Source organism: Oncorhynchus tshawytscha, linkage group LG13, assembly GCF_018296145.1.
Source record: "Oncorhynchus tshawytscha isolate Ot180627B linkage group LG13, Otsh_v2.0, whole genome shotgun sequence".
Lineage (NCBI taxonomy): Eukaryota > Metazoa > Chordata > Actinopteri > Salmoniformes > Salmonidae > Oncorhynchus > Oncorhynchus tshawytscha.
Window position 1 is genome coordinate 2,231,542 of NC_056441.1, and position 24,278 is coordinate 2,255,819.

The window sequence follows — 24,278 nt, forward strand, 5'->3', positions numbered from 1 at the left end:
GTCTGGTCTTTATAGAGCCTCTGAATACCTCCCTGTCTGGTCTGTATAGAGCCTCTGAATACCTCCCTGTCTGGTCTGTATATAGCCTCTGAATACCTGAATAACTCCCTGTCTGGTCTTTATAGAGCCTCTGAATACCTCGCTTTCTGGTCTGCATAGAGACTCTGAATACCTCGCTGTCTGGTCTGTATATAGCCTCTGAATACCTCACTGTCTGGTCTGTATATAGCCTCTGAATACCTCCCTGTCTGGTCTATATAGAGTCTCTGAATACCTCCCTGTCTGGTCTGCATAGAGTCTCTGAATACCTGAATACCTCCCTGTCTGGTATGTATAGAGCCTCTGAATACCTCCCTGTCTGGTCTGTATAGAGCCTCTAAATACCTCCCTGTCTGGTCTGTATAGAGTCTCTGAATACCTCCATGTCTGGTCTGTATAGAGCCTCTGAATACCTCCCTGTCTGGTCTGTATAGAGCCTCTGAATACCTCCCTGTCTGGTCTGTATATAGTCTCTGAATACCTCCCTGTCTGGTCTGTATAGAGTCTCTGAATACCTCCATGTCTGGTCTGTATAGAGCCTCTGAACACCTCCCTGTCTGGTCTGTATAGAGCCTCTGAATACCTCCCTGTCTGGTCTGTATATAGTCTCTGAATACCTCCCTGTCTGGTCTGTATATAGTCTCTGAATACCTGAATACCTCCCTGTCTGGTCTGTATAGAGCCTCTGAATACCTCCCTGTCTGGTCTGTATAGATCCTCTGAATACCTCCCTGTCTGGTCTGTATAGAGTCTCTGAATACCTCCCTGTCTGGTCAGTATAGAAACTCTGAATACCTCCCTGTCTGGTCTGTATAGAGCCTCTGAATACCTCCCTGTCTGGTCTGTATAAAGCCTCTGAATACCTCCCTGTCTGGTCTGTATAGAGGCTCTGAATACCTCCCTGTCTGTCTGTTTAGAGTCTCTGAATACCTCCCTGTCTGGTCAATATAGAGACTCTGAATACCTCCCTGTCTGGTCTGTATAGAGACTCTGAATACCTCCCTGTCTGGTCTTTATAGAGCCTCTGAATACCCCCCCGTCTGGTCTGTATAGAGTCTCTGAATACCTGAATACCTCCCTGTCTGGTCTGTATAGAGCCTCTGAATACCTCCCTGTCTGGTCTGTATAGAGCCTCTAAATACCTCCCTCTCTGGTCTGTATAGAGTCTCTGAATACCTCCCTGTCTGGTCTGTATAGAGCCTCTGAATACCTCCCTGTCTGGTCTGTATATAGTCTCTGAATACCTGAATACCTCCCTGTCTGGTCTGTATAGAGCCTCTGTATACCTCCCTGTCTGGTCTGTATAGATCCTCTGAATACCTCCCTGTCTGGTCAGTATAGAGACTCTGAATACCTCCCTGTCTGGTCTGTATAGAGCCTCTGAATACCTCCCTGTCTGGTCTGTATAAAGCCTCTGAATACCTCCCTGTCTGGTCTGTATAGAGGCTCTGAATACCTCCCTGTCTGTCTGTATAGAGTCTCTGAATACCTCCCTGTCTGGTCAATATAGAGACTCTGAATACCTCCCTGTCTGGTCTGTATAGAGACTCTGAATACCTCCCTGTCTGGTCTTTATAGAGTCTCTGAATACCTCCTCCTTTCTGGTCTGTATAGAGCCTCTGAATACCTCCCTGTCTGGTCTGTATAGAGCCTCTAAATACCTCCCTCTCTGGTCTGTATAGAGTCTCTGAATACCTCCCTGTCTGGTCTGTATAGAGCCTCTGAATACCTCCCTGTCTGGTCTGTATATAGTCTCTGAATACCTGAATACCTCCCTGTCTGGTCTGTATAGAGCCTCTGTATACCTCCCTGTCTGGTCTGTATAGATCCTCTGAATACCTCCCTGTCTGGTCAGTATAGAGACTCTGAATACCTCCCTGTCTGGTCTGTATAGAGACTCTGAATACCTCCCTGTCTGTCTATATATAGTCTCTGCATACCTCCCTGTCTGGTCTGTATAGAGCCTCTGAATACCTACCTGTCTGGTCTGTATAGAGTCTCTGAATACCTCCCCCTCTGGTCTGTATATATATCCTCTGAATACCTCCCCCTCTGGTCTGTATAGATCCTCTGAATACCTCCCTGTCTGGTCAGTATAGAGACTCTGAATACCTCCCTGTCTGGTCTGTATAGAGACTCTGAATACCTCCCTGTCTGGTCTTTATAGAGCCTCTGAATACCTCCCTGTCTGGTCTGTATAGAGTCTCTGAATATCTGCATACCTCCCTCTCTGGTCTGTATACAGCCTCTGAATACCTACCTGTCTGGTCTGTATATAGCCTCTGAATACCTCGCTGTCTGGTCTGTATAGAGCCTCTGAATACCTCGCTGTCTGGTCTGTATAGAGCCTCTGAATACCTGAATAAGTCCCTGTCTGGTCTGTATAGAGACTCTGAATACCTCCCTGTCTGGTCTGTATAGCGCCTCTGAATACCTCGCTGTCTGGTCTGTATATAGCCTCTGAATACCTCGCTGTCTGGTCTGTATAGAGTCTCTGAATACCTCCCTGTCTGGTCTGTATATAGCCTCTGAATACCTCGCTGTCTGGTCTGTATAGAGCCTCTGAATACCTCGCTGTCTGGCCTGTATAGAGCCTCTGAATACCTCCCTGTCTGGTCTGTATAGAGCCTCTGAATACCTCCCTGTCTGGTCTGTATAGAGTCTGTGAATACCTGAATACCTCCCTGTCTGGTCTGTATAGAGTCTGTGAATACCTGAATACCTCCCTGTCTGGTCTGTACAGATATTCCCATGTCTATCAAATTATTCCCTGTATGTCTCTCCACTGACCGTATTCCTGGTTTTCCCTGTATATCTCTCTCTCCTGACCATATTCCTGGTATTCCCTCTATATCGCTCTCTCTTGACCATGTTCCTGGTATTCCCTGTATTTCTCTCTCTACCGACCACATTCCTGGTCTTCCCTCCATATCGCTCTCTCTTGACCATGTTCCTGTTATTCCCTGTTTATCACTCTTTCCTGAACGTATTCCCGGTTTTCCCTATATGTCTCTATCTTGACCATTTTCCTGGTATTCCTTGTATATCTTTCTTTCCTGACCATATTCATGGTATTCCCTGTATTTCTCTTTCTACTGACCATATTCCTGGTTTTCCCTGTATATCTCTCTCTCCTGACCGTATTCCCTGTATATCTCTCTCCTGACCATGTTCCTGGTATTCCCTGTATATCTCTCTCTCCTGACCGTATTCCTGGTATTCCCATTACATCTCTCTCTCCTGACCATATTCCTGGTATTCCCTGAATATATCTCTATCATGACAGTATTCCTGATATTCCCTGTTTATCTTCTCTCCTGACAGTATTCCTGGTATTCCGTGTATATCTCTCTCCTGACCGTATTCCAGATGTTCCCTGTACATCTCTCTCTATTGACCATATTCCTGGTATTCCCTGAATATATCTATATCATGACAGTATTCCTGGTATTCCCCGTTTATCTCTCTCTCCTGACAGTATTCCTGGTATTCCGTGTATATCTCTCTCCTGACCGTATTCCAGATATTCCCTGTACATCTCTCTCTATTGACCACATTCCAGGTATTCCCTGTAGATATCTCTCTCTCTCCTGATGATATTCCTGGTTTCCCCTGTATATCTCTCTCTACTGACCATATTCCCTGTACATATCTCTCTCCTGAACATTTTCCCTGTATATCTCTCACTCCTGACCATTTCCCTGGTATTCCCTGTATATCTCTCTCTCTGACCATATTCCTGGTATTCCCTGTATATCTCTCTCTCCCGACCATATTCCTGGTATTCCCTGTATATCTCTTTCTCTCCTGGCTGTGTTCCAGGTTTTCCCTGTATTTGTCTCTCCTGGCCATATTCCTGGTATTCCCTGTATATATCTCTCTCTCCCCTGACCATATTCCTGGTATTCCCTGTATGTCTCTCTCTCCTGTCCATATTCCTGGTATTCCCTGTATGTCTCTCTCCTGACCATATTCCTGGTATTCCCTGTATATCTCCCTCTCTCTCCTGACCATATTCCTGGTATTCCCTGTATATCTCCCCCTCTCTCCTGACCATATTCCTGGTATTCCCTGTATATCTTTCTCTCTCTCTCTCTCTCTCAAATCAAATCAAATCAAATGTTGTTTGTCACACACACATGATTAGCAGATTTTATTCCTGGTATTCCCTGTATATCTCTCTCTCCTGACCATATTCCTGGTATTCCCTGTATATTTCTCTCTCTTGACCATATTCCTGGTATTCCCTGTATATCTCTCTCTCTCCCAACCATGTTCCTATTATTCCCTGTATTCCAGCTGGAGAGGTCCATCCAGGAAAACCTGCGTTCTGCGATGGAGGAGATGAAGAGGAACGCTGTTCACACCCAGACGGCGGCCATGTTGGAGATCGGGACCAACCTCCTCAGCAAATCAGCTGAGCAGACCCTCAAACTGACAGATGTGGAGACCAAGGTAAGCCAATCAGGTGGACCAGATCTGAACCTCTAACCTCTTCCATATGTAGATCAGCGTAGCCTAATGATTAGAGCGTTGGACTAGTAACCGAAAGGTTGCAAGATCGAGTCCACGAGCTGACAAGATTCAAATCTCTCGTTCTGCCCCTGAACAAGGCAGTTAACCCACTGTTCCTAGGCCATCATTGAAAACAATAATTTGTTCTTAGTTGACTTGCCTAGTTAAATAAAGGTAAACTAAAACAAAGATGATGGGAACTGGACTGATGATTATTCAGAGGTCTACAACAATGGTTGGAAATAACTACAGCCCTGCAACAAAACACCTGATTCAACTTTCAATGTTGTTCCATGTGTTTTAGAGCAGACCAAGGTGTCCCAGGTGTTTTAGATCAGACCAAGGTGTCCCAGGGGCCTCAGGTGTTTTAGAGCAGACCAAGGTGTCCAAGGTGTTTTAGATCAGACCAAGGTGTCCAAGGTGTCCCAGGTGTTTTAGATCAGACCAAGGTGTCCCAGGTGTTTTAGATCAGACCAAGGTGTCCCAGGTGTTTTAGAGCAGACCAAGGTGTCCAAGGTGTTTTAGATCAGACCAAGGTGTCCAAGGTGTCCCAGGTGTTTTAGCTCAGACCAAGATGTCCCAGGTGTTTTAGATCAGACCAAGGAGTCCCAGGTGTTTTAGATCAGACCAAGGAGTCCCAGGTGTTTTAGATCAGACCAAGGAGTCTCAGGTGTTTTAGAGCAGACCAAGGAGTCCCAGGTGTTTTAGAGCAGACCAAGGTTGTCCCAGGTGTCTCAGATCAGACCAAGGTGTCCCAGGTGTCTCAGGTGTCTTGGGTGTTTTAGATCATACCAAGGTGTCTTAGATCAGACCAAGATGTCTCAGGGGATTTAGAGCAGACCAAGATGTCCAAGGTGTCTTTGATCAGACCCAGGTGTCTCAGGTGTTTTAGAGCAGACCAAGATGTCCCAGGTGTCTTTGATCAGACCCAGGTGTCTCAGGTGTTTTAGATCAGACCCAGGTGTCTCAGGTGTTTTAGATCAGACCCAGGTGTCTCAGGTGTTTTAGATCAGACCCAGGTGTCTCAGGTGTTTTAGAGCAGACTAAGGAGTCCCAGGTGTTTTAGAACAGACCAAGGTGTCTCAGGTGGTTTAGATTAGTTGTCCCTGGTGTAATTTATTGATTAGGCCAGTTGTCCCTGGTGTGATTCATTGATCAGGCTAGTTGTTCCCGGTGTAAGTCATTGATTAGGCTAGTTGTCCCTGGTTTCTTTGTAATTAGAAGGAGATCCTGTGCCACTCCAGGACAAGGTGTGGTGACCAAGATGTTGGCCACTGCTCTGAGATCTGTTGTCTTTCAGCGGAAACACTTTGATTGACATGCTGAGTTGAATTAGGTGACTGACCATCAGCCAGTTCAAACAGCCAACGTGGAGCCATAACACAGATGGTCCTTAGGTATACCGTAGTGCTGTTATGACAGGATGATGTGTTTTGGTATAATCACAAGTTATTCTATCAGGCTCTCTCTCTCTCTCTGTCTCTCTCTCTCTCTCTCTCTCTCTCTCTCTCTCTTTCTCTCTCTCTCTCTCTGGATCCATGATGTCCAAATATTTTAACTGGTTGGTTATCAGGCTAGCTGCTAAAATAAGATAAGATTGTAGGCCAGATTGCAATTGTCAAACTTTGCTAACTGATATTTGACGTTGTATAACAGGGGCCCTCCCTGTTTATCTAGCTGTTTCTGATGTGGAGCTGTTAAGAATGCAAATGCCCTCTTACTCAATAATCTCTGAGGAAGTAATGTAATCCAGATGTCTTGGTGTTAGATTAGAAAGAGATCCTTAACAGCATCTTGATCGTAATGGTGTTTGTCAGGTAAATAAATAACTCCTATTTTTGAACTCTTACCTATCTTTCTGTCCACTCCCCCCTCCCTCGCTCCCCCTCCCTGCCTCGCTCCCCCTCCCTGCCTCCCTCCCCAGGTGCTGAACCAGACCAGTAGAATGGAGATTCAGCTGTTAGAGTATTCTCTGTTCACTAACCGTCTAGAGAAACACGTCCTCCAGCAGAATCAGGAGATCTCACGACTCAATGATAAAAGCAGGTACAGCAGCCCTATCCACCACTTCCTCAGAGGGCCCTATCCACCACACCCTCAGAGGGCCCTATCCACCACACCCTCAGAGGGCCCTATCCACCACACCCTCAGAGGGCCCTATCCACCACACCCTCAGAGGGCCCTATCCACCACACCCTCAGAGGGCCCTATCCACCACTTCCTCAGAGGGCCCTATCCACCACGCCCTCAGAGGGCCCTATCCACCACACCCTCAGAGGGCCCTATCCACCACACCCTCAGAGGGCCCTATCCACCACACCCTCAGAGGGCCCTATCCACCACACCCTCAGAGGGCCCTATCCACCACTTCCTCGGAGGGCCCTATCCACCACGCCCTCAGAGGGCCCTATCCACCACACCCTCAGAGGGCCCTATCCACCACACCCTCAGAGGGCCCTATCCACCACTTTCTCAGAGGGCCCTATCCACCACGCCCTCAGAGGGCCCTATCCGCCACTTCCTCAGAGGGCCCTATCCACCACACTCTCAGAGGGCCCTATCCACCACACCCTCAGAGGGCCCTATCCACCACGCCCTCAGAGGGCCCTATCCACCACACCCTCAGAGGGCCCTATCCACAACGCCCTCAGAGGGCCCTATCCACAACGCCCTTAGAGGGCTCTATCCACCACACCCTCAGAGGGCCCTATCCACCACACCCTCAGAGGGCCCTATCCACCACACCCTCAGAGGGCCCTATCCACCACACCCTCAGAGGGCCCTATCCACAACGCCCTCAGAGGGCCCTATCCACCACACCCTCAGAGGGCCCTATCCACAACGCCCTCAGAGGGCCCTATCCACAACGCCCTTAGAGGGCTCTATCCACCACACCCTCAGAGGGCCCTATCCACCACGCCCTCAGAGGGCCCTATCCACCACACCCTCAGAGGGCCCTATCCACCACACCCTCAGAGGGCCCTATCCACAACGCCCTCAGAGGGCCCTATCCACACGCCCTCAGAGGGCCCTATCCACACGCCCTCAGAGGGCCCTATCCACCACACCCTCAGAGGGCCCTATCCACCACACCCTCAGAGGGCCCTATCCACCACGCCCTCAGAGCGCCCTATCCACAACGCCCTTAGAGGGCTCTATCCACCACACCCTCAGAGGGCCCTATCCACCACGCCCTCAGAGGGCCCTATCCACCACACCCTCAGAGGGCCCTATCCACAACGCCCTCAGAGGGCCCTATCCACCACACCCTCAGAGGGCCCTATCCACAACGCCCTCAGCGGGGAGGGAGAGAGGCAGCGTGTGTGAAAGAAATAACATCTGTAACTGCCAAGCCTGGGTTTTAATACTTTAAAAAATTGTTAAAATACTTTGATCCTTCATTTTGGGTTAACTGTAGGCAGGGTTTATGCTTATGAGTTTTTTCCTATTGGTGTAGTAGCAACTGGCAAGCTAAATCAATCATAGTTATTAATTCTAAATGATTTCTGATAGTAATTGAATCAAGGTCTAACTTGTGCATGTGACGGTGTACTCAATAAAGTTGTATTTTTCAAATGAAAAAAAAAAGAAAAGTTGAAATACCAATAATCGGTGCTAGAATTATTATTATTACATTGGAAAATATTGCAGATTTGGCTTTTTTAAATTTTAAATTTAAATTTTATTTAACCTTTATTTAACCTTTATTTAACCAGGAAGGGCTCATTGAGATTTAAAATCTCCCTTTCAAGAGCGTCCTGGTCAAGATAGCACCAAGTCCTTACAAAAATTACAGACAAACAACATGAAAAACTACAAGTCATCTAGTAAAAACCATTGAATTCACAAGAGTATAACAAAATCAAAAACAGCAAATTAAAAACATTGACAGGTCAGGGAATCAGTCTCAACATCCTTCATCAGTGATTTAAAAACACCAATCGGGACAAATTCTTCCAGTTTAAAATTATTTTGTAAGGTGTTCCAAGACGATGGAGCAGAGTACATAAAAGCCCTTTTACCAAATTCAGTTGGGACATTTGGAACAGTTAGCAGGATAAAGTCCAGCGAACGAAGAGAGTACCCACCACATTTCTGAACAATAAAAATGCCCAAATAAAAAGGTAGTAAACCCCAAATATCTTTGTAAATAAAAGTATACCAGTGCCTGAGCCTACGAGTGACTAGAGAAGGCCAGCCAACCCTGGTACACAAAGTGCAGTGGTGCATAAGGGTTTTTCAGTTTAAAATAAAAGGGTGTCAATTGATCTCAAACACTGAGTGGAAGCATTCCCCTCGAGTAGGATGGGAAGCAACTTTATTTTGGTGACCCCCCACTGCAGTACCTCTCAACAAGAGATACATCTGAACCATGTGGTTTTTGGTGACCCCCCTCCCACTGCAGTACCTCTCAACAAGAGATACATCTGAACCATGTGGTTTTTGGTGACCCCCCACTGCAGTACCTCTCAACATGAGATACATCTGAACCATGTGGTTTTTGGTGACCCCCCCTCCCACTGCAGTACCTCTCAGCATGAGATACATCTGGACCATGTGGTTTTTGGTGACCCCCCCACTGCAGTACCTCTCAGCATGAGATACATCTGAACCATGTGGTTTTTGGTGATCCCCCCTCCCCCACTGCAGTACCTCTCAACATGAGATACATCTGAACCATGTGGTTTTTGGTGACCCCCCACTGCAGTACCTCTCAACATGAGATACATCTGAACCATGTGGTTTTTGGTGACCCCCCACTGCAGTACCTCTCAACAAGAGATACATCTGAACCATGTGGTTTTTGGTGACCCCCCACTGCAGTACCTCTCAACATGAGATACATCTGAACCATGTGGTTTTTGGTGACCCCCCCCACTGCAGTACCTCTCAACATGAGATACATCTGAACCATGTGGTTTTTGGTGACCCCCCACTGCAGTACCTCTCAACATGAGATACATCTGAACATGTGGTTTATGTTTCATTCTTCATAGTGCACTACTTTTAACCAGGGCCCAGGCACCCTATTCCCTACATAGTGCACTACTGGCACCCTATTCCCTATATAGTGCACTACTGGCACCCTATTCCCTATATAGTGCACTACTGGCACCCTATTCCCTATATAGTGCACTACTGGCACCCTACTCCCTTTAAATCAAATCAAATTGTATTTGTCACATACACATGGTTAGCAGATGTTAATGCGAGTGTAGCGAAATGCTTGTGCTTCTAGTTCCAACAATGCAGTAATAACCAACAAGTAATCTAACTAACAATTCCAAAAGAAAAAAAAACTACTGTCTTATACACAGTGTAAGGGGATAAAGAATATGTACATAAAGATATATGAATGAGTGATGGTACAGAGCGGCATAGGCAAGATACAGTAGATGGTATTGAGTACAGTATATACATATGAGATGAGTATGTAAACAAAGTGGCATAGTTAAAGTGGCTAGTGATACATGTATTACATAAGGATGCAGTCGATGATATAGAGTCCAGTATATACGTATGCATATGAGATGAATAATGTAGGGTATGTAAACATTATATTAGGTAGCATTGTTTAAAGTGGCTAGTGATATATTTTACATCATTGTGGTGTAGGTGTCCTGGAGGGCAGGTAGTTTGTCCCCGGTGATGCGTTGTGCAGACCTCACTACCCTCTGGAGAGCCTTACGGTTGAGGGCGGTGCAGTTGCCATACCAGGCGGTGATACAGCCCGCCAGGATGCTCTCGATTGTGCATCTGTAGAAGTTTGTGAGTGCTTTTGGTGACAAGCCAAATTTCTTCAGCCTCCTGAGGTTGAAGAGGCGCTGCTGCGCCTTCCTCACGATGCTGTCTGTGTGAGTGGACCAATTCAGTTTGTCTGTGATGTGTATGCCGAGGAACTTAAAACTTACTACCCTCTCCACTACTGTTCCATCGATGTGGATAGGGGGTGTTCCCTCTGCTGTTTCCTGAAGTCCACAATCATCTCCTTAGTTTTGTTGACGTTGAGTGTGAGGTTATTTTCCTGACAACACACTCCGAGGGCCCTCACCTCCTCCCTGTAGGCCGTCTCGTCGTTGTTGGTAATCAAGCCTACCACTGTTGTGTCGTCCGCAAACTTGATGATTGAGTTGGAGGCGTGCGTGGCCACGCAGTCGTGGGTGAACAGGGAGTACAGGAGAGGGCTCAGAACGCACCCTTGTGGGGCCCCAGTGTTGAGGATCAGCGGGGTGGAGATGTTGTTGCCTACCCTCACCACCTGGGGGCGGCCCGTCAGGAAGTCCAGTACCCAGTTGCACAGGGCGGGGTCGAGACCCAGGGTCTCGAGCTTGATGACGAGCTTGGAGGGTACTATGGTGTTGAATGCCGAGCTGTAGTCGATGAACAGCATTCTCACATAGGTATTCCTCTTGTCCAGATGGGTTAGGGCAGTGTGCAGTGTGGTTGAGATTGCATCGTCTGTGGACCTATTTGGGCGGTAAGCAAATTGGAGTGGGTCTAGGGTGTCAGGTAGGGTGGAGGTGATATGGTCCTTGACTAGTCTCTCAAATGACTTCATGATGACGGAAGTGAGTGCTACGGGGCGGTAGTCGTTTAGCTCAGTTACCTTAGCTTTCTTGGGAACAGGAACAATGGTGGCCCTCTTGAAGCATGTGGGAACAGCAGACTGGGATAGGGATTGATTGAATATGTCCGTGAACACACCGGCCAGCTGGTCTGCGCATGCTCTGAGGGCGTGGCTGGGGATGCCGTCTGGGCCTGCAGCCTTGCGAGGGTTAACACGTTTAAATGTTTTACTCACCTCGGCTGCAGTGAAGGAGAGTTCGCATGTTTTCGTTGCAGGCCGTGTCAGTGGCACTGTATTGTCCTCAAAGCGGGCAAAAAAGTTATTTAGTCTGCCTGGGAGCAAGACATCCTGGTCCGTGACTGGGCTGGTTTTCTTTTTGTAGTCCGTGATTGACTGTAGACCCTGCCACATACCTCTTGCGTCTGAGCCGTTGAATTGAGATTCTACTTTGTATCTATACTGACGCTTAGCTTGTTTGATAGCCTTGCGGAGGGAATAGCTGCACTGTTTGTATTGGGTGCACTACTGGCACCCTATTGCCTATATAGTGCACTACTGGCACCCTATTCCCTATATAGTGCACTACTGGCACCCTATTCCCTATATAGTGCACTACTATTAACCAGGGCCCAGGCACCCTATTCCCTACATAGAACCCTCTGGTCAACAGTAGTATATAGGGAATAGGGCTCCTTTTGGGACATAGTTAGAGTGGTAGAATAACAGATTGATCAGATGATGACAGCTGCCCCAAATCTGGCCCTGCTGAACCTCTTGACCCTGACTATACACACACACACACACACACACACACACACACACACACACACACACACACACACACACACACACACACACACACACACACACACACACACACACACACACACAGGCACACAGGCACACAGGCACACAGGCACACAGGCACACACACACACACAGGCACACACACAGGCACACAGGCACACAGACACACACACACACACACACACACACACACACACACACACACACACACACACACACACACACACACACACACACACACACACACACACACACACACACAGGCACACAGGCACACAGGCACACACACACACACCGGCACACACACAGGCACACAGGCACACAGACACACACACACACACACACACACACACACACACACACACACACACACACACACACACACACACACACACACACACACACACACACACACACACACACCGGCACACACAGGCACACACACACAGGCACACACACACAGGCACACATGCTTCATGTGAATGCCCTGGTCACGATATCTGTAAAACAAACAAGTACATCTTCAGAAGGGCACACAGAAGGGCACACAGACACAGCACCGTTCCAGTAGCTGTAAAGGACATAAACAGTCTGCTTGTGAGGGAAGTAGCTACTGATAGAATTACGTATTAGGATCTATGGGGCTACCTTGTATGCTTGGAGGTATGAGGCCGTGCTGTGAACTTCTACTCGTTACCCCCCCCCTCCCCATCTTTAAAAAACAGATTGCTTTTTTTCCTAGGAATTGCTTGCAAAAACATTTGAGTTTACTGCAGTGTCCTTGGGATTGGCTACTTCTTTTATTTCCGTTAAAGCCTAAGAGAAAAATAACAACCAACGGATTCAGTCGTGCCACTGTTTACACAATGGGATTAGTGTGGCATTGTTGGGGAACACTGGGAGAAGAATGGATGTGAAACATCATCAAGTGTTCTGTCACCAAGAAGGCATTAGGATAAACAGCATTATGAGACGTGCCTTTGAAATCAATTCCAGTTGAGCTCCAGGTTTGTCCAAGGGCACAAACACAGCAGTGAGATGGAGGTAAGACATAGGTCCCAAAACGTACCCTATTCCCTATAGAGTGCACTACGTTAGACCAGGGCCTAGGCACCCTATTCCCTATATAGTGCACTACGTTAGACTAGGGCCTAGGCACCCTATTCCCTATATAGTGCACTACTTTAGACCAGGGCCTAGGCACCCTATTCCCTATATAGTGCACTATGTTAGACTAGGGCCTAGGCACCCTATTCCCTATAGAGTGCACTACGTTAGACTAGGGCCTAGGCACCCTATTCCCTATATAGTGCACTACTTTAGACCAGGGCCTAGGCACCCTATTCCCTATATAGTGCACTACGTTAGACTAGGGCCTAGGCACCCTATTCCCTATAGAGTGCACTACTTTAGACTAGGGCCTAGGCACCCTATTCCCTATATAGTGCACTACGTTAGACTAGGGCCTAGGCACCCTATTCCCTATATAGTGCACTACGTTAGACTAGGGCCTAGGCACCCTATTACCTATATAGTGCACTACTTTAGACCAGAGCCCTGTGGCACCCTATTCCCTATACAGTGCACTACTTTAGACCAGAGCCCTATTGCACCCTATTCCCTATAGAGTGCACTACATTAGACTAGGGCCTAGGCACCCTATTCCCTATATATTGCACTACTTTAGACCAGGGCCTAGGCACCCTATTCCCTATATAGTGCACTACGTTAGACTAGGGCCTAGGCACCCTATTCCCTATATAGTGCACTACGTTAGACTAGGGCCTAGGCACCCTATTCCCTATATAGTGCACTGTTAGACTAGGGCCTAGGCACCCTATTCCCTATATAGTGCACTACGTTAGACTAGGGCCTAGGCACCCTATTCCCTATATAGTGCACTACGTTAGACTAGGGCCTAGGCACCCTATTCCCTATATAGTGCACTATGTTAGACTAGGGCCTAGGCACCCTATTCCCTATATAGTGCACTACGTTAGACTAGGGCCTAGGCACCCTATTCCCTATATAGTGCACTACGTTAGACTAGGGCCTAGGCACCCTATTCCCTATATAGTGCACTACTTTAGACCAGAGCCCTGTGGCACCCTATTCCCTATACAGTGCACTACTTTAGACCAGAGCCCTATTGCACCCTATTCCCTATATAGAGCACTACTTTAGACCAGGGCCCTATGGGCTACATAGGGAATAGGGTGTCATTTGGGACTTGGGAAAGGTATCTGAGAGCTGGTGAGGAGCAGAGCTGAGTCAGATGCAACTTGTTTCAGTCTGTGTGGCTGAGAGCAGGAGCAGAGCTGAGTCAGATGCAACTTGTGTCAGTCTGTGTGGCTGAGAGCTGGTGAGGAGCAGAGCTGAGTCAGATGCAACTTGTGTCAGTCTGTGTGGCTGAGAGCAGGTGCAGAGCTGAGTCAGATGCAACTTGTGTCAGTCTGTGTGGCAGAGAGCCGATGAGGAGTCAGAGCTGAGTCAGATGCAACTTGTGTCAGTCTGTGTGGCTGAGAGCAGGTGCAGAGCTGAGTCAGATGCAACTTGTGTCAGTCTGTGTGGCTGAGAGCAGGTGCAGAGCTGAGTCAGATGCAACTTGTGTCAGTCTGTGTGGCTGAGAGCAGGTGCAGAGCTGAGTCAGATGCAACTTGTGTCAGTCTGTGTGGCTGAGAGCAGGTGCAGAGCTGAGTCAGATGCAACTTGTGTCAGTTTGTGTGGCTGAGAGCAGGTGCAGAGCTGAGTCAGATGCAACTTGTGTCAGTCTGTGTGGCTGAGAGCAGGTGCAGAGCTGAGTCAGATGCAACTTGTGTCAGTTTGTGTGGCTGAGAGCAGGTGCAGAGCTGAGTCAGATGCAACTCAGTTTTTTTTGTCAGTCTGTAGGCCATGAGCCATAGGTGACAGCAGGCATAGGTCATCTGCAAAGAGCAGGCATTTAACCTCTGAATTGTGGATACCAACCAATTGGCCAAATACGGTGTTAATGTAAATATTGAAGAGTGCAGGGCTCAGATTGCAACCCTGGCGAAGGCCCCACCCCTGGTTAAAGAATTATGTAATTTTCTTGCCAATTCTAATGCTGCACGTATTGCCACTATAAATTGATTTAATTATGTCATATGTTTTACCCCCTACACTACTTTCAATAGCTTTGTAGTACAGTGCTGTATGCCAAGTAGAATCAAATTGTCACGCCCTGACCTTACCTGACCTTAGAGATCCTTTTTATGTCTATTTTAGTTTGGTTGGGGCGTGAGTTGGGGTGGGCATTCTATGTTTTTTGTGTTCTATGTTCTCTATTTCTGTGTGTTGGCCGGGTGTGGTTCTCAATCAGAGGAGGGCTGTCTATTGTTGTCTCTGATTGAGAACCATACTTAGGTAGCCTTTTCCCACCTGTGTCTTGTGGGTAGTGTTTTCTGCACCTTACAGGACTGTTTCGGGTTCGTTTATTTACGTTGTTGTTTTGTGTTTTAGTGGTCAGTCAAATAAAAATCATGAACACGTACCATGCTGCTCTTTGGTCCACACTTTGGTCCACAGACGATCGTTACAGAACTACCCACCACCAAAGGACCAAGCAGCGTGGTGAAAGGGACTCCTGGACAGGTGAGCAGCGCTATTTGGACTATGAGAAAACCTGGCAGGAGGTAGAAAGGGATTCTCTGGAACAGTGCGAGGAGGGTTAATGGCGAATGGAGTAGGCAACACGAACACGGCTGGCAAGGAGGCAGCCCAAAAATTGTTTTTGGGGGGTACACGGGGAGTGTGGCAGAGTCAGGTTGGAGACCTAAGCCCACTCCCCGTGCTTACCGTGGCGAGCATGGGATTGGTCAGGCCCCGTGCTATGGGGTGATGCGCACTGTGTCTCGGCCGAGTATTCACAGGCCGGTGTGCTCGGTGCCAGCGTCCCGCTGTCGGGTGGAAGCTGACAACCAGCCAGAAAGGGTATAAGGCCAGCTCTGCGCTCGAGACCGCCAGTGAGCCTCCACGGCCCAGTGTGTCTGGTGACTCGGCCAAGGAGGAGGCCGCCTGTATGCCTCCCCAGCCTGCTGCCAGAGTCTCCCTCCTGTCCGGAGCTGCCGGAGTCTCCCTCCTGTCCGGAGCTGCCGGAGTCTCCCTCCTGTCCGGGGCCCCCTGCGAGGGTCCCCAGTCCGGGGCCGGCGGCGAGGGTCCCCGCTCCAGAGGCACCACCACAGATAGATGACCACCCAGACCCTCCCCTATAGGTTTAGGTTTTGCGGCAGCACATTTGGGGGGGGTACTGTCACGCCCTGACCTTAGAGATCCTTTTATGTCTCTATTTTGGTTTTGGTCAGGGTGTGATTTGGGGTGGGCATTCTATGTTGTGGGTTCTATGTTTTCTATGTCTGTGTGTTTGGCCGGGTGTGGTTCTCAATCAGAGGTAGCTGTTTATCGTCTCTGACTGAGAACCATACTTAGGTAGCCTTTTCCCACCTGTGTGGTGTGGGTAGTTCTGTTTTCTGTCTGCACCAGACAGAACTGTTTCGGTTTTCGTTCTTTCTATTTGTTATTTTTGTTAACCAGTGTTCAATAAATAAAGATGAACACGTACCACGCTGCACCTCCACTCCTTCCAACAGCCGTTAAACAAATGCTTTTTGGAAGTCGATAAAGCAAGCGTACATTTTGGTATTATTTTGGTGGACATGTTTATCTATCAGGGTGTGTAGGGTGTAAATATTTGTATTTATTTTATTTCACCTTTATTTAACCAGGTAGGCAAGTTGAGAACAAGTTCTCATTTACAATTGCGATCTGGCCAAGATAAAGCAAAGCAGTTTGACACATACAACGACACAGAGTTACACATGGAGTAAAACAAACATACAGTCAATAATACAGTATAAACAAGTCTATATACGATGTGAGCAAATGAGGTGAGAAGGGAGGTAAAGGCAAAAAAAGTCCATGGTGGCAAAGTAAATACAATATAACAAGTAAAACACTGGAATGGTAGATTTGCAATGGAACAATGTGCAAAGTAGAAATACAAATAATGGGGTGCAAAGGAGCTAAATAAATAAGTTAAATACAGTAGGGAAAGAGGTAGTTGTTTGGGCTAAATTATAGGTGGGCTATGTACAGTGCAGTAATCTGTGAGCTGCTCTGACAGTCGGTGCTTAAAGCTAGTGAGGGAGATAAGTGTTTCCAGTTTCAGAGATTTTTGTAGTTCATTCCAGTCATTGGCAGCAGAGAACTGGAAGGAGAGGCGGCCAAAGAAAGAATTGGTTTTGGGGTTGACTAGAGAGATATACCTGCTGGAGCGCGTGCTACAGGTGGGAGATGCTATGGTGACCAGCGAGCTGAGATAAGGGGGGACTTTACCTAGCAGGGTCTTGTAGATGACATGGAGCCAGTGGGTTTGGCGACGAGTATGAAGCGAGGGCCAGCCAACGAGAGCGTACAGGTCGCAATGGTGGGTAGTATATATGGGGCTTTGGTGACAAAACGGCTTGCACTGTGATAGACTGCATCCAATTTGTTGAGTAGGGTATTGGAGACTATTTTGTAAATGACATCGCCAAAGTCGAGGATTGGTAGGATGGTCAGTTTTACAAGGGTATGTTTGGCAGCATGAGTGAGGGATGCTTTGTTGCGAAATAGGAAGCCAATTCTAGATTAAACTTTGGATTGGAGATGTTTGATATGGGTCTGGAAGGAGAGTTTACAGTCTAACCAGACACCTAAGTATTTGTAGTTGTCCACATATTCTAAGTCAGAGCCATCCAGAGTAGTGATGTTGGACAGGCGGGCAGGTGCAGGTAGCGATCGGTTGAAGAGCATGCATTTAGTTTTACTTGTATTTAAGAGCAATTGGAGGCCAAGGAAGGAGAGTTGTATGGCATTGCCTGGAGGGTTGTTAACACAGTATCCAAAGAAGGGCCAGAAGTATACAGAATGGTGTCGTCTGCGTAGAGGTGGATCAGAGACTCACCAGCAGCAAGAGCGACCTCATTGATGTATACAGAGAAGAGAGTCGGTCCAAGAATTGAACCCTGTGGCACCCCCATAGAGACTGCCAGAGGTCTGGACAGCAGACCCTCCGATTTGACACACTGAACTCTATCAGAGAAGTAGTTGGTGAACCAGGCGAAGCAATCATTTGAGAAACCAAGGCTGTCGAGTCTGCCGATGAGGATGTGGTGATTGACAGAGTCGAAAGCCTTGGCCAGATCAATAAATACGGCTGCACAGTAATGTTTCTTATTGATGGCGGTTAAGATATCGTTTAGGACCTTGAGCGTGGCTGAGGTGCACCCATGACCAGCTCTGAAACCAGATTGCATAGCAGAGAAGGTATGGTGAGATTCGAAATGGTCGGTAATCTGTTTGTTGACTTGGCTTTCGAAGACCTTAGAAAGGCATGGTAGGATAGACATAGGTCTGTAGCAGTTTGGGTCAAGAGTGTCCCCCCCTTTGAAGAGGGGGATGACTGCAGCTGCTTTCCAATCTTTGGGAATCTCAGACGACATGAAAGAGAGGTTGAACAGGCTAGTAATAGGGGTGGCAACAATTTCGGCAGATAATTTTAGAAAGAAAGGGTCCAGATTGTCTAGCCCGGCTGATTTGTAGGGGTCCAGATTTTGCAGCTCTTTCAGAACATCAGCTGAACGGATTTGGGAGAAGGAGAAATGGGGAAGGCTTGGGCGAGTTGCTGTGGGGGGTGCAGTGCTGTTGACCGGGGTAGGAGTAGCCAAGTGGAAAGCATGGCCAGCGATCCTGTGATCCTAAAATGCAACCTTGAGGAACACTGAAATTTACAGTTGATTTGTCAGAGGACAAATCTATAACTTTCAGACAGATAAGATCTAAACCAGGCCAGAACGTGTCCGTGTCGACCAATTTGGGTATGTAATCTCTCCAACAGAATGTGGTGATCGATGATATCAAAAGCAGCACCAAGGTCTAGGAGCACGAGGACAGATGCAGAGCCTCGGTCTGACGCCATTAAAAGGTCATTTACCACCTTCACAAGTGCAGTCTTAGTGCTATGATGGGGTCTAAAACCAGACTGAAGCATATCCGTATACATTATTCTGTCTACAGGAAGGTAGTGAGTAACAGCTTTTTCTAAAATGTTTGAGAGAAGATTCAATATGTAGCGGTCTATATACCACAGGAGAACCTGAATGAAGAGCGACACCACGGCTCTTTTTGGTTTTTATGTCGATCTGTAATAGTACTGTGAAAAGACAGGACAGGAACACATCAGTCTCCAATGCACCAACTGACCAGTTGTTCTACACAGGAGCGTGAAGAAAGGTAAAACTGTCTCACATCTCCCAATACATTGCTAGGTGCTTTCAGTGTTGACAGTACCAAAATACAACAACTCATGTACAAAAACACTGAAATCGCCTCTATCCCATTCGGACCTTAGTGGCCCAAAACTACATCTCCCATAATGCAACGCCAGCACCAGTCGGTAGCTCAGCTAACTGTCTGCATCACAGAAAGACATGCTAGCTAGCAACAGCAGCACTTTTAGCAATCTGTAAACAACAACAATACAACTCTGGAAGTTACGTTTCAATAGTCTCACACTCCTTATAACAATATCTACAGCATTAACCTTGGGATGTTTAATTTATTTCATGTTATAGCCTTCTACAAAGGAGTCATCTGCAACACATACATTTCCCTCTGTGTGTTTTCTCGTGAAAGTGAAAGCTAAAAGCTATCCTCTCTTGTTGAATGTGTCCTGTCTGTGTCCTAGATGGTATAGTCTTTTTAGTTAACTTTGCTCTCTTGTTGAATGTGTCCTGTCTGTGTCCTAGATGTTGAATGCTGTTTGCGACTGTATTATAAATACATTGGGGATTTTCTTTTTCTCAATTAGGTTGAAAAATAGAATGATGGAGCAGCAGTGATGGCTGTTTGATATTGTACGGGACTGTCTTTCCAAGATAGACGGAAGACATTGTTTGGTGGAGCACCATTTCCATTTCCAATTTTCTTTAAGCTTCAGGGGTATTTTCTGTTCACCAGGGAGCACATTTTTTCGTGTCAAATGTTTATTGTTTTCAGGGTTACAACTGCATCTAGGGTATTACGCAAGGTTAAATTTAGTTAGGTGGTTAACCGATTGTTGAACTCCGACGTCCTTGTGTAGGTGGAGGGAGTCTGGAAGGGCATCTAGGAATCCTTGGTTTGTCTGAGATTTCTAGCATGGGTTTTGATGGTTGGGGTCTGAGCAGATAATTTTTTTGCGATTTCAAAACGTAATAAAATGGTGGTCTGATAGTCCAGGATTATGAGGAAAAACATTAAGATCCACAACATTTATTCCACAGGACAAAACTAGGTCCAGAGTATGACTGTGGCAGTGAGCAGGTCTGGAGACATGTTGGACAAAACCCACTGAGTCGATGATGGCTCCGAAGGCCTTTTGGAGTGGGTCTGTGGACTTTTCCATGTGAATATTGAAGTCACCAAAAATGTGAATATTATCTGCCATAACTACAAGGTCCGATAGGAATTCAGGGAACTCAGTGAGGAACGCTGTATACGGACCAGGAGGCCTGTAAACAGTAGCTATAAAAAGTGATTGAGTAGGCTGCATAGATTTCATGACTAGAAGCTCAAATGATGAAAACGTCATTATTTTGTTTGTTGGTAAATTAAAATTTCCTTTCAAAAATGTTATCAACACCTCCGCCTTTGCGGGATGCGCAGGGGATATGGTCACTAGTGTAACCAGGAGGAGAGGCATCATTTAACACAGTAAATTCATCAGGCTTAATCCATGTTTGTCAGGCCAATCACATCAAGATTATGATCAGTGATTAGTTCATTGACTATAACTGCCTTGGAAGTGAGAGATCTAACATTAAGTAGCCCTATTTTGAGATGTGAGATTTCACAATCTCTTTCAATAATGACATAAATGGAGGAGGTCTTTATTCCAGTGAGATTGATAAGGCAAACACCAACACTGCCATGCTTAGTTTTGCCCATCCTAGATCAAGGCACAGACACGGTCTCAATGGGGAAAGCTCAGCTGACGACACTGACTGTGCTAGTGGCAGACTCCACTAAGCTGACAGACTGGATAACAGGGTGCAGGCCAGGCAGCAGGCTCTCTCACTGTGGAGCTAGAGGAGTTAGAGCCATGTCTATGTTCATAGATAAGATGAGAGCACTCCTCCAGCTAGGATGGAGTCCGTCACTCCTCAGCAGGCCAGGCTTGGTCCTGTTTGTGGGTGAGTCCCAGAAACAGAAATTATCTACAAATTCTATCTTTTGGGAGTGCTCAACCAGCGATTGAGTTGTGAGACTTTGCTGTCACGCTTTCTAGCTGATTTACATGCTGAGGCTACGTTGCGCTTGGTGATCTCTGACTGTTTCATCCTAACATCATTGGTGCCGACGTGGATAACAATATCTCTATACTCTCTACACTCGCCAGTTTTAGCCTCAGCCAGCACCATCCTCAGATTAGCCTTAACGTCGGTAGCCCTGCCCCCTGGTAAACAATGGTATGATCGCTGGATGATACTTTTTAAGTCTAATATAGCGGGTAACTGGAGGAGAGAGACCTGAGAAGGCTCTGATTTGATGCTTAGTGGAGAGAACCGGTTGAAAGTTTATATCGGCTGAATGAGCAACAGCTTTTTATAGTTGAGCTGACAGCATGTCTTTCTAGAAGTCATGATAAAACTGTCCGGCTGCAGGGGGATTAACGTCTTTAGGCCATTTTTTATCTGCTTCCTGTCTGACTGACGTGCCCAAAGTTTAACTGCCAAAGTTAACTGCCTGTTACTCAGTCCCAGAAGCCAGGATATGCATATAAGTGACACCATTGGATAGAAAATACTTTGAAGTTTGTAAAAATGTTAAAATAATGTATGAGACTATAACACAATTGATATGTTAGGAGAAAATCCAATTCAAATCCAACCGGAATTTTTTTTTTTTGTGAGCTCATGCTCTTCCAATGGAATGAATATCCAATTCCAGCTCCCAGATTGCAATTCCTATGTCTTCCACTAGATGTCACCAGTCTTTGTTCAAGGTTTCAGGCTTGTTGTTTCCCAAACGATGAAGAATTTAGAGTTTTGGTAGTGGGAGTCAGATATCAGTCTGTGCGTGCGCAACGAAGCGCAACGAAGCGCAACGAAGCGCAACGAAGCGGATGCTAATTTTGCTTTTCTATTGAACATAACTTTAGTTTATTTACATTTTAGGGAACCTGAGGATTAAATATAAACATATTTGGACTTGTTTTAACAATGTTTAGCAGTAGCTTTTTGGATTCGTTTCTCTGCATGTTGAACGAGTGGATTACTCAAATCGATGGCGCCAACTAAACTGACTTTTTGGGATATAAAGAAGGATTTTATCTGACAAAACAACCATTCATGTTGTAGCTGGGACCCTTTGGATTGCAAATCAGAGGAAGATGTTCAAAAAGTAAGTGAATATTTAATTGATATTTGTGATTTTATGAAGTCTGTGCTAAGTTGGAAAATATTTTGATGTGGGGCACCATCCTCAAACAATCGCATGGCATACTTTCACTGTAAAGCCTATTGTAAATCAGACGATGCAGTTAGATGAACAAGACTTTGAGCTTTTAACCGATATAAGACACTTGTATGTACCTAAATGTTTAATATCCATAATTTTTATGATTATTTATTTGAATTGCGCACCCTCCAATTTCAGGTGTGCCTTTAATGTTACTCCTTGCCTTTAGATGGTATAGTCTTAATGTTACTCCTTACCTTTAGATGGTATAGTCTTTATGTTACTCCTTACCTTTAGATGGTATAGTGTTAATGATACTCCTTACCTTTAGATGGTATAGTCTTTATGTTACTCCTTACCTTTAGATGGTATAGTCTTTATGTTACTCCTTACCTTTAGATGGTAGAGTGTTAATGTTTAATGTTTCTCCTTACATTTAGATGGTATAGTCTTAATGTTACTCCTTACCTTTAGATGGTATAGTCTTAATGGTACTCCTTACCTTTAGATGGTATAGTGTTAATGTTACTCCTTACCTTTAGATGGTATAGTCTTTATGTTACTCCTCACCTTTAGATGGTATAGTCTTAATGTTACTCCTTACCTTTAGATGGTATAGTCTTTATGTTACTCCTTACCTTCAGATGGTATAGTTTTAATGATACTCCTTACCTTTAGATGGTATAGTCTTTATGTTACTCCTTACCTTTAGATGGTATAGTCTTAATGTTACTCCTTACCTTTAGATGGTATAGTCTTAATGGTACTCCTTACCTTTAGATGGTATAGTCTTAATATTACTCCTTTCCTTTAGATGGTATAGTCTTTATGTTACTCCTCACCTTTAGATGGTATAGTCTTAATGTTAAAAATATTTCAAACTTGAATAACTTTTGTCTGGACTTTTTGCGCTTCATCAATGTCATTCACTATAACAAAAGTAAAAATCAATTTTAAAGCATATCACATGATGGTAATCATGTGACAGTGTGTGACATCACAAAGAAGACCCATTGAAGATCAATGTGATGAGGTGAGTAAATCTCTCTGAAACATTTGATGATTTCACTCTCTAGTAACCTTTGAAACAACAACACATATCCTTCAGTACAACATAGAAAACATACTTTTAATATTATTATTTTATAAAAACCTATATTAAATATGAAAAGTAAGGATAATATTTATAGGTCAAGGTCATTACTTTATAGTGGCCAAGGAACTGCTCTGTTGAATATGTTTATTTATGAAATATGTCCTTCAGTATCACACTTTTGTCCTTCAGCACAACAAAAGTTTCATGTTATACCACAATGTCACCCGTTATGCTGAATGTAGCTTTGTTATCCCATGTTTTCACTAGTTTACAGCATTTAATTATGCAATTCATATTTACTTGTTGTAGGAATGCTGTATATTATAATTTTAAACTATTTTATGGCATTTTAAGGTATTTCAAGGCTCATCACATGTGGTATTCAAAATAAAAATGTCATTTTTTTCTGGGAATTTATATTTCTGCCAGTCTAAGCATGAATATATGATGATGATGATGATGTGATTATGAAAAATGGGTATTAAATTGTATTTATAAAAAAACATTGTTATACTGAATTACATTTTATTAGGGTATATTCTTATGAATCACAATAAAAATGATTTATTGGCTTTATTCTTGAATATAACTAATATAAGGGCATAGGTGACACTCCAATGGACATAAAAAAAGCCTTTTAGGAAATTGTAATTGCTGTTTTATTATTTGGCTACGTTGAAACTGGTCTTTGACCGATTGATCTGTTTATGAGTATATGGGTCATTCAGAGGTTGTTGTGATTAGTTACTGTGGAAG

At 45.5% G+C, this 24,278-nt stretch overlaps 1 protein-coding gene across 1 annotated transcript in view; it reads left to right on the plus strand.

Annotated features, from left to right (window-relative positions):
* Positions 1 to 24,278, plus strand: part of LOC112241252 (angiopoietin-2) — an 87,246-nt gene that overhangs the window by 5,659 nt on the left and 57,309 nt on the right. Inside the window, exons 2-3 of the mRNA XM_042295016.1 lie at positions 4,339 to 4,494; positions 6,479 to 6,600. Coding sequence (XP_042150950.1) covers positions 4,339 to 4,494; positions 6,479 to 6,600 — 278 coding nt within the window. The remainder of the gene's footprint in view (positions 1 to 4,338; positions 4,495 to 6,478; positions 6,601 to 24,278) is intronic.